Source organism: Lepisma saccharinum, chromosome 5, assembly GCF_977018435.1.
Source record: "Lepisma saccharinum chromosome 5, izLepSacc3.1, whole genome shotgun sequence".
Lineage (NCBI taxonomy): Eukaryota > Metazoa > Arthropoda > Insecta > Zygentoma > Lepismatidae > Lepisma > Lepisma saccharinum.
Window position 1 is genome coordinate 27,396,657 of NC_139233.1, and position 11,816 is coordinate 27,408,472.

The window sequence follows — 11,816 nt, forward strand, 5'->3', positions numbered from 1 at the left end:
ACGGAATCGCATTGTGGACGAAACAAGAGGACTTTCTCGGGATATGCTACAACGTGCAGCTTGCAGTTTTTACGATCGGTTGGCATGTTGTCAGACAGTCGACGGCAAGCAGTTTCAGCACTTGTTTGAGGCATTCTGTAAGTCACTGTCATGTTTTTCTGTTCATGCTCTCTGTAATTTGCAGTGTACAGTTACCCACAGGAATACAGTAAACAATTCTTTCAGACAAATCTCATTTCTTGCAGTCAAACATAGCACACCCTATCTCTTCCACGAATGGCGATAGGTCCAAAATGAGTTCGGATTGTCGTTTGTGGGACGATTCTAGCCGAAATTGATGTGTCATACATACCCCCTTCCATTTGAAAATATGGCGTGATATCCAATATGGCGGGATCCAATTTGGCTGCCATGATGGCCACGCCTTCATTCAATGCAGTTTCAGCACCAATACCCACTTGTAACATGTAATTTTCCTCCGTCCACGCGTCTCGTTATTACTGGCCTGTCCCGATACTTTTGACTAACCCTGTATATACAGGCCCGTACCCAGGATTTTTTGAGGAGGGGCCAAGCCCGAAACCGTAGTTATATATATATACATACACACACACAAAAACACTCTTTCTTTATTGGGTGAATTGAAAATAGGTTATTTTAACAGTAACACCTTACGTCTGCTGTCAAATTACCAAAAGGGGGGGGGGGGGCTACAACGTGTACAACTCGATATACGGATTTAGGAGGTACAATACCTCCATCAAAATTTGGGGGGGGGGCGCAATGTACCCTTGTACGCCCCGGTTCCTGCGCCACTGTTGCACAGCATAAATTACCCTCCAATTATTGCTCCTTTTTATTCTCAAGGAAAATATGTTGATATATAAACATAAATAATCCTACCAAACTTCATTTGTGTATAGTTATAATCATTAATTTGGGTAACATTAATTGGGTAAATTATTCCGATCTTAACTACAGGTAAGCTACGTATGAATATCTCTATTTTTATACAGTCTTTTTACCTATTTGTGTAATAATAATATAATAATTTATGTATTGTAATTATTTTATTTTAAACATTATTATTATTATTCCTGAGACACTTGGTTCGGACCCCCCCCCCACGAAACATATTTCTAGATACGTGTCTGCCCTCCTTGGATGCAAGTGCGGAAAGAAATGAATCAAGGCTTCCTATACATTTCTGGACAAGAGAAGCGGCAAAACGATGCCTACCGGCGCTTAGGTACAAGGAGATATCAGGCGTCTGTCCCACGTTGAGACATATAGTCAGTAACGAAGGGCTTAGCCTCCTTTTTTTAATACAAAAAAACGGAATTTAGCAGTGGCGTCTCGTGGCCTCAAATTTGGCCGGGGCTTATTTTTTAAAGAATTTAAAATATAATGACAATTCACATGAATTACAAAATATAGGTATTTTTTTTCTTCTAGACTACAAAACTGGACTTACTTTTTTGAAAGAATTTAAAATGTAATGACAAATTACATGAATTACAAAAAAAAGGGTATTTATCTTCTAAACTACAAAACTGGACTTATTTTTTCTAAAGAATTTAAAATATAATGACAATTCACATGATCACAAAAGAAACAGGTATTGTTGTGAAACATACTTTTCTACGAAAGTTGACTCCTGTTCTTCTGCTCAGCAAATTTTGTTATTACTTTTTCGTTGAAGCCCTCTATGTTTGAAATGTATTCTATCTCTATTGTAAGCAAGTGCCAAGGCATTTAGTCTGTGTTGTCCCATTGCATTTCTTAAGCACGTTTTAATACGCTTCAATGTGCTGAAACATCGTTCAGATTCAGCTGTTGCCACTGGAGTTATTAAAACTATGTTTGTCATTTTTACTGTTTCTGGAAAGGTATCCTCTAAATAATTTTAAATAAAAAATGAATGCAATCTACTGATAGAGTTTATGTTTTTCAACTCTTCACTACAATAAAGAACACGAAGTTCCCTCTTTAGTTTTCCCTCTTCTATGAAGGGATAATAAATCTGGGAAGATGCCTCTGTTTAAAGATTGTTCTCTTTCATTATGTCCTCGTAGAGCAAGTTCATGTCGACCACAGAATTTTAAGCAATCGATAGTTCTATTTAATATATGCCTATTTTTCCGGACAAATTCATTGTGTCGTGTAATTGACAGCCTATGTCCTTCATCAATTTTTGTTCGAACATCAACCCTGCCAAACTCACTCAAACATAGCGAATGAAAGCCACCAAAACAATACAGAACAACACGCGAGATCGAACGCGACGCAACGGAACTAGCCCCGGATCAGCACTCAAATCCATTGCACTCTCCCCTCCTCTCTCTGCTAGCATGTGACCTTCACTGTAGCGTAGGTGGGTGTAGGCCACGCCTTCCTTTGCGACGTGCCCCGGAAAACGATAATTGACATCAATGCCGCTAGGAGCGCTGTCGTATCCAAGGCAACAGACGATGAATTTACGTGGGTAAAAATCGCCTTTTAAAAGACTGTGTGATAGTTATGCGTTATGGTGATTGATAATTACGTGAATACGTCCGTTTTTCTTTAGGGGCTAAGCCCCGGAAGCCCCAAGGGACGAGACGCCACTGGAATTTAGTTGAAGACCGATAGAGGCTAGCGCATAGGTGGGGTGGAAGAACGGTGCATGCTGATATTTAGGAAAATTTCCCCTCTTATGGACGAGTGCACCAACGAAGATCAAAATTTAAACTCGAATCGGGAAAGGATCACTGGAAAATTCCATTGCACGAAGACGGTTCAACACTTGATCGGGATCTAGGAACATCAAAACGAGTTTATCTTCTGATCGGCAATTCGCCACCGTTTTGGTGGCTGATCATGGTTCACAATACTAACGCTTCGATTGCAGGCGTTAGTTTTTGAATAGAAAAAGAATGGAAAGTGATATAAAGTGTGTGCAAACGCTAGAGATTTTGGAGGTACAATGCTGATAATTCGAGAACTGTGTAAAAACTTCCAAAATAATAATAATAATAATAATTTGTGGTTCTGTGGTGCAAGGTCGTAATGTTTCTAAGTATTTTCTACCCCAGAACACAAAACATACTTATATAAATGTCATATATTGCTACATGGTGTTGGAAATATTTTTGTATAAATTTACGAAAATGCATGTTAAAATGCATTTCGTAAGGCATTAAAGATCCACAGACTAGAAATGAAAAGTCCCATAGAAGAAGGTTCCATGCTTTCTCCTTCTTTTGTGTTGTGCCGTCCGTTCTTTTTTAATATTATTATTTTGTTTACACTCTACCACATTCTTGTACTCGTCAACAAGGTTGATTAGTACATATCTCAAATTCAGAGAAGTTTGCAGCCCGAATTACTTTCTTCTCCTACATGTTGATACTTTAACACATCACACTACTCTATGCGGTTCTTGATTGTAATTTGTTTTAGTCAACCAATCAGGTACAAATAAATCTCGCGTCAGTTGAACGGAATCTCGTGAACATCGTTTTTCGTTGGTGCAATGCAAATCTTTAAACCAAGTTCATTTAGCGTGGATTAAAATTGATCTCGTTCATCTGAACTTCCAAATAATCGGCGTTGGTGCACGCGGTCTTACTCGTGAAACTGGGAAAAGTGGATTTTGTAATAAAAGGCATTCCTGGAGCCGAACAAGGGTGCCGAAGAGGCCTTCCCCAACTGACAGTGGGGACGAGCAAAGAGACGGGCCAATGTAAAATATATATGTACGTAGGAAATTATATATATATAAAAACAGTACAGAAATTAGTAAGTCTTTCGGGGGGTTCGGACCCCCTGGACCCCCCTCCCTAAATACTTGCATTGGAGGGTAAAACTACTGCGGAGGAAGGCGTTCTTCCTTTCATGGAACCACCCCCTGTTCCTTCTGCCTTCATTACATTGCCACCACACGAATCAGATGACGAGAGGTTTCCCACTGTGTGAACGCGACCGACGAAGCCCCTTGATTTGGCCCTTCTCTCATTTCCGCCCCTCTTACAACGCCACAGTGTCGCTGCTCGCTCTGTAATACTCATGTGCATAAGAGAGCGCTCTCTCGTAAATACAACGGGTTGACCAGGCCCGAGTTAGCCTAACATGTTTTTTTTTCGATTGCCTAGCAGACAAATATTCAGTTTCTCGAAATTTTCTGTACTTGATCGATACGAGGGTCACTATTTATATTTTGAGCCTTGACAACACTGATTGAAGTTAGGCGCGATTTGACGTTTGCACGGAATCGTCTGGCATTATTGACCATAACGTACTTCAAATGTTTTGTCAATAGCTTCATTTGTGTTGTTTATGTTGCCTTGGAGATTGCGCGATAACAATAAAATGGAATTAACTCGTGAACATTTTCGTGCGATGATTTTTTTACGATTTTCGACGTGGATTATCAAGACAAGAGTGCATCGATCAACTTACTTCCACATTTGGCGATGAAGCCCCATCCTTTGCCACTGTGAAACACTGGTATAACGAATTTAATCGTGGCCGCCATTCGCTCACCGACGAGATTCGCGAAGGTCGTCCAAAATCAGTTGTTGTTCAAGAAAACATTGATGCTGTGCAAAACCTAACTCTGCAAGATCGTCATGTGACATACTGTGAGATTGAGGCAACCATAGGCATTAGTTCCACCAGCATATATAAAATATTACATGATCATTTAGCTGTGAGAATGTTGTATGTTCTCGTTGGATCCCACACAATTTGACAAAAACTCAAAAAGACGCTAGCGTCAATTGGTGCAAACAAATGCTCAATAAATACAATCGTGGTGCTTCAAAAGACGTATATAAGATTGTAACAGGTGACGAATCATGGATATATGCATCTGAGCCGGAACGTAAACAGCAGTCGACTGTATGGGTGTTTCAAGATGAACCCAATCCAACAAAAGTTGTTCGCGCTCGAAGCACATCGAAACAAATGGTCGCCTATTTTTTCGGGAAAACTGGTCATGTGGCAACTGTGCCTTTAGAGGAACGTAGAACGGTCAACTCTGAATGGTACACAACAATTTGTTTGCCAGAGGTCTTCGGTCAAATACGGAAAACAAACAAACGCCGTCGGATCATTCTTCATCAAGACAATGCCAGCTGTCACACATCTCGTCTAACAACCGACTTTATGAACAGTTAAAAAATAGAATTGATGGGTCATCCGCCGTACAGTCCTGATTTGGCACCCAATGTCTTCTTCTTGTTCCCGAATGTCAAGAATAAATTGCTTGGACAACGATTTTCGTCGGCGGAAAACGCCGTAGATGCGTTCAAAAACCATATTATGGAGGTGTCTCAAGAAGATTGGAAAAACTGCTTTGACAAATGGTTCGAACGAATGCAAAAGTGTTGACCATAAAGGAGAATACTTCGAAAAACAATAAAGTAGTTTTCAATGCCAAATTCCTGTTTTTTTATTGTTAGGCTCAAAATATAAATAGTGACCCTCGTATAACCTTTGTAAATAAGCTCCACATACATAGCTTGTGTACCGTTTACCTATATTTGATCAAGATAGTCTAACAGCCTGTACTTCACAGGCATAACATTCATTCTGTGTAAATACGATTCAAGTGCGTGTAGACAGGACCGAACTACCAGACACGTGTGCCGACATAGGGAGGGGAGAGGGAAAAAGACTTTCTGCCCTAAAATTCATCAAGAAGGCACACACGTCAATCCCCCCTCTATTTGAAAAAACTCACGATAATTTGATATCAGCATATAAGTGGGGGTCAGCGTTTCTCCCGTCTCCTCTTTATTTGTAATTGTTTTCTCTTTCCTTACTTGTCCTTTTTCTAGCTGTTGGACTTGTTTTGTCAGTTCTAGCACCCCTTTGTCCGTGCTTGCTTCCCCTATACGTACTTGATCATATCCTTCTTTTTTTTTTTGTTTTCCTTCGCGATTTCTCTCATTTTCTTCCTTATTTTATCTCTCTCTCTCTCTCTCTCTCTCTCTCTCTCTCTCTCTCTCTCTCTCTCTCTCTCTCTCTCTGTCTGTCTGTCTGTCTGTCTGTCTGTCTGTCTGTCTACTATCGGATTAAAAATTATAGATACTCGAGTTTGGACTCGAGATTTTTTAGTTTTGGAAGCGATCGCTATCTTTGAAATTCTGTAAATTAAAAACAGGTGGTCTAATCGTTATGAAATTTTATAGTAGGGTGCAGGCAGAAAGGTTTTAAACACAATTATTAATTTCAGGTTTTCAAAATTTCTCAAAAAAACGTTTTTAGCAATTTTGCGAAACGTTTTCTTAGTATTGGGAAGTCCTACAATATTTATCTTGTTTTGAAGCTCTTTGCATCTATTTTTAAAATGCATTATCATCAGTGGCGTATGCTGGGTTTAAAACCTGGGCTATCTCCTTTTATCATGTTCAAATGGGAGGCTCTTTTTCGTTCAATTTCTTGGATTTTAAGGTGATGTGACATTGCGATTAAAATACATACATTACAATTTACTAATAATTATAAAAATAACACTGTTTCATTAATATAAAAACAATAAGGAAAACATTTCAAATATTTCATGGTTATTTATAAAATATAGAGGCCCATATTGTGAAATATTTATGTTGGCCTACGTGTGATAATAAAATATACGCGTATAATAAACTCCTTACCTTGAATATTTAATTTGGACAGGAACTCCATTCTTCTCTTAGCAACCTCTGTGGTAAAATGGTTATTAGCACAGCGCACTATGACGCCAGGGGACCCGGGTTCAAATCCAGGCATGGACATGGGTATTCTTTGTGAATGGCCCTTCATGGATTTCAACGTATCGTCACTCATTCTCATCGTCGCGATTAGCTAAAGTGGCAGAAGAGCAACTCAAAATAACAAATCAAATCCATTCTTCTCTTCTTTGCGATGCCCGAGGCCTGCATATCTTCACGATTTGAAGTTTATCCTCATGCAAAAGCTGAGTAAATTGTTTCGGCAATAGTTCGTTAATTATGTCATTCATTTTCGTTCACTACACGACGCAGTACAGATCATTCAAAACATATATACGTAATTCACTCACTCAATACACTTAAGAAAATCCACATAGTAAGAAACCTAATTTTCTTAAACTTCCTTCAACGCGATTTCCACTCGCAAAATGCCCTTTGTCATCTCCGGCCAGTCAGTGTACCCCAGCCAGTCATAAACAAAGCAGCAGAGGGGTTGAAAACATCGTAAAGCGTGGTTTGTTGGTTGAAGGTCAGCGGCCTGTAAGTTCTGCATGTGTTCGATGGGACAGTGTTGTTTTGGCCTAGAGGACAAATTCCCTATCACATACCAGCCACTCTTTTCCCGTTCCTGTAATAGTAGTTTAGTTTCAAAATTTCCCTTACCTGGGAAAAATCCCATGTTGGTTAGCACATTGACATCACTGTAAGGTTTTACCGCCGTTGTAAAACGAAGAGTTCCCTGTCTAAGAAGCCACTACAAATACGTCACCGACCGCCTCCTGGCGCTGGTCGGGGAAGAATTTAACCGCTGAAGCTTGGTGGTAGTTTTAAAGGAAAGGAGTCCATCCCCATGTATAGAGCGAGCACAAGGAAAACAAACCTTGGACGAAAAATCCTCTCCTCGCGGGAGTACGGTGCACAGGAGTCGCGGGTTTTATACTATCATTTTTTCCCGCGGACGTTGTTTGAGAGTGAAGCATCAGTCACATTTGATAGTCGATTATTTTCTGTATTTAATCTGGGCTTCGGCGATAGCCTAGGTAGCCTAGAATATACGCGCCTGATTATCATTGTTAATTCACATTGCGAAACCGATTTTTTACTTACAGATTTTTATTAAACGAAGTAAAGCAGTTCCCGGAACGTGGCAACACTGTACACAGCGATGTCCATTGAACCGCGGAAGCGGCCGGTGGACGCAGCGAGTCAATGCTTGGGGCGTTTTTCAAAATCACCCTTTTGCGAATCTAGTTGATCCTGGGAAACTCCTGCTTCTCAACGAAAAGGTAAGGATGGTGCTTTTACAATTTCTTAGTGATAAATGGTGTGCTACCGGCAAGCTGTCACAGAGGTCAATTGTCCGTTCCTCATAGAACCCTCGACACAAAATCACCGGAATTGAATATACTGGATCACCCGAACTCTGAGCCGAGGAATCTCAAACCCCTGAGCCTAAAGCCGAGGCTTACTGAAACCAACATCCAGGTAACGCTCCTGGGTGGACCTTCCAAAATGCGACGTACAATAACTGAAATATACTTTTTTAAACAAATTAAACTTACCAATTCCTGTCTGGGCAGGGATGCAAATGTACACAAATATACTCACAGTCTAATGTAATTTCATACCTGATAGCGTCCCAGAGAATCCAACTCGTCGATTGGAAAATTCTCCAAACTAGATAACGGCAACCGACTCTGAAATAATAATCGAAAAGGAAAGTCATATAAACGATAGAACTACATTTAACCTACAGGTATATTTTTCTAAAATGTTAGATAATGCAGTGTGCGAACAATAAGGCTTTGAATACGAATCCAGGCTAAAATATATATTCACCAATAAAATATTAAAATAAGCCTTCTAATTGGCCAATCTGAAAATATTAAATAATCCATGCTATTTCAATAAGAAGATTCAAGGTAACATGCAAATTTAGGATCATGTTTATAAAGGATTAGGATTGCATAGTCACAACCATGACGACTTGATTGAATTATACCGCGTTTGTTAGAACCTGTCCCGTTTCCCGCGCTAGGGATCGCTCGACAGTTTCGGTGCCAATGAGAAACGAGGAAAAAATCGTATGCTGGACAGCGAGGAGCGAATGGAAGCCAGAAGAGAGGCGCTTACGTAGACACTATTGCCACGTTGCGTATTTTAATTGGCTGCCTGGCTTTGACTTTCTCCAGCACCGAGAAAAGCCAGCGATGAGCTAGAGCGCGAACCGGGACAGGTTGTAACAAACGCGGTATAGTTTAGGCGCCAAATTAACAATTACAGCTGCATTTTGAGACCGTCCGCTAATTTCGAACACTGATTTGTGGGAAAGATCATGAATGATCTAGTTCCTGCCCAAAATTGCATCAATATTTGTTGGATGGCATGTGGATCAAAAAGGAATGTCAAACCGGTCATTCGACTCGTGTAATCATTAATTTGAAATTAGGAAGAAAAAAAAAGCAAAACGCTTATTACATATATAGTAGATAACAGAAATTAAATGCAGTTGATTAGTATAACCTAAATTAAAGAAAAAGCGTTATAACGAAAAATGGACGGTAACATGCAGAAACGGGGCCAGAATTTCTAAGTTTTCATTCTATGAGTTTTAAAAATTCCCCAAAATGATATTTTTACGTAATTGATCACACAACGTAAACTTTATGACTGGCATTTCCCCATAACTTTCAACATTTTACCTGAACAAAGTGTGTAAGCATTAATAACAAAATAGGATAACTATGCATAACTGGATATCACTTATCTAGTGGTCAAGTAGAAGAGTCCTCAGAAATGTAATGATAATAATGCAATTTGTTTATTCTTCTGGATGATGATTACTATTGAATGGCATAACCCCTCCTACAAAAATTTCTAATAACGCCCATACGTGTTTCTACATATTTGATGGGGGGGAGGTAGTCTATTCCTCGGCTAGTGAACGTTGTCACATCATGTGAGGGACCAACGATGTCTTACATACAGGATGTTGGCCCCGTTCGCTTTATCTTTCCCATGTGGTGCCTCCAGCTGACAAATGCCGAGCCCACTATCTCCTATCTTCTGGTATGGTTGCTGAAATTAATCAATTCACAGTTCACACTTCAACTTACTCCTTGATAAACGGCTTGGCCTCCAATGACGTAACTTAGAATTCCCAGAAAATGGACTATGACGTATACAGTTCTGCTCAGGCTCTCCTCTACTGGTGATCCAAACGATACGATCGCAAGATATAAGCTTCGAACGACAGAATATATCTCTGCCATGAAGCATATCAGCAATTGAGGGTTGAAGCAGCTATTGAAGCAGGAGACAGTGTTGCAAATGTCCGCGTGAAGTTTCCTCAAACGACTCAACTTTTCAGACAGATCTGCTGTGGCATCTTCCGAACTTGAAACCTAACAGAAAATATAATTTTGAAAAAGGTAAGATTACAAGAGGTTGATTAACATCCAGTACGTGCAATAAAAATCTGTGCATGTTAACTCACAACTTTTTTGCCGGTTCACTTATCCGATCACGGGCTTTTAGTATCAGACCGGAAAAAAAGTTGACGCTCTGATGCATAAATATTACCTATCATGCAAATTGTCCATCGCGAACGAATGTTCAGTGGGATCCATGAGTATTACCGTGCAAATTGTCCATCACCATGTTCGTGCACTTTATTTGACCCAATAAGAGCTTCAAGAATTAAAAGAAAACTCAAAACAAGCTGTTGACAACTTCTGCACCAGCATACATAAAAATCCATGGCTTAAAAACACACAGGATGTAAGAGAAAAATTAATGAAAATAGTCATGGACAATTTGCATAGTAATACTCGTGGATCTCACTGTACATATAATGACGCAAACCTCAGATTACTATACTCATTCGAATAATCTGAGGTTTGCGCTATTTTTCTGTAGAAGGCAAATATCATCAAATGCAATGCGCGCCAAGACATGTTCGGGCGCTTTCATCCTGACTGATATCTTTTAGTTTCCAGTTGACTAATGTTGGATAAACTTTTCCAGTCTGATACTAGGTATCTGTGAATTCGACATTCTCTCGAGCAATGAAGTAGAAGACTGGGAACAGCAGCAGAATGTCTGAAATCGATCACTTTTCTTTGCATCAGATTAAATGCGGAGTCTTTCTACAGCCCTCCGAACACTATTCAATTGGTATTGAAACGGAGCGTTCAAGAAACAAAAAATCTACAATTGAAAGGGGTTGAACAATGTTTTTATTGATTAATTTGAAAGGTCTAAAATTGCACTTCTCAGCTTCACTTTTTACCGAAAGAAGGTAGTGTGCACGGTAAGATTGATTAAGTGATTAATTAATTTGGTGTTTGAAGTCCACTTTATGCACAGTATCGCTAATCGGGACTGGACCTACAGTTTAAAGTGGGATCCGAACCACTATGTGCCTCCGCCGGGTATCGAACCCGGGACCCCTTGATTACAAGGCGACCACGACCCAAAGAATTGTTTGTCTATGGTGCTCATTTGGAGTTTTTCTCGTTTTAGCTAAATACAAATTATACCCTAGATCGATGACAAAAATGTCCCTTGTATGTACGATTGGTTGTCGAATCGCATTTATCATCCTAAATGTAGACTACAGCTCAATTTTGAACTTGTGAAGCCTTTCGGAGTGGTGGGGTCCGGACTCGCTGGACCCCCTCTCTAAGTACTTCCTCGACAGTTATACAATTTTATCCAAAAAACTACACAACGATAATACTTCTATTATCACTTCGCTCCTGGTCCGTGAATTTTTCAACAACCTTATTCTCCGTAATTGATTCCAGCAAACGTTTTTCAAGATTTCAGACAATATAGATGATCAACGGAAATTTGCTACGAAGCTGGGCATCAACATTGCATCAGCATACCTTGAAAGGGTTAAACCTGAATTGGCTGTAATTAAGCAATTTTTCGTTTTTTTCTATGGACAATACACATGTTACATGCTGGGTGTTTTTTACCTGCACAATAGTATCCACTGACGTGTTGAGGCTCTGGCTCGAGGTTAGTTTGTATCTCTTCTTCGCACGGATTTTGGAAGCTTTGTCATCACACAGAGATGTGGCTCTGCTGATTGCAGTTGTCTTTTTGGTC

At 39.8% G+C, this 11,816-nt stretch overlaps 1 protein-coding gene across 1 annotated transcript in view; it reads right to left on the reverse strand.

Annotated features, from left to right (window-relative positions):
• LOC145988266 (gustatory and odorant receptor 22-like) overlaps nucleotides 1-10,047 on the reverse strand; it is a 29,884-nt gene extending 19,837 nt beyond the window's left edge. The window contains exons 1-2 of the mRNA XM_083123132.1: nucleotides 9,815-10,047; nucleotides 8,327-8,395 (exon numbers count right to left, since the gene is read on the reverse strand). Of these exons, the coding sequence (XP_082979258.1) occupies nucleotides 8,327-8,395; nucleotides 9,815-9,970 (225 nt within the window). The 5' untranslated portion in view covers nucleotides 9,971-10,047. The remainder of the gene's footprint in view (nucleotides 1-8,326; nucleotides 8,396-9,814) is intronic.
• Nucleotides 10,048-11,816: the final 1,769 nt, after the last annotated feature.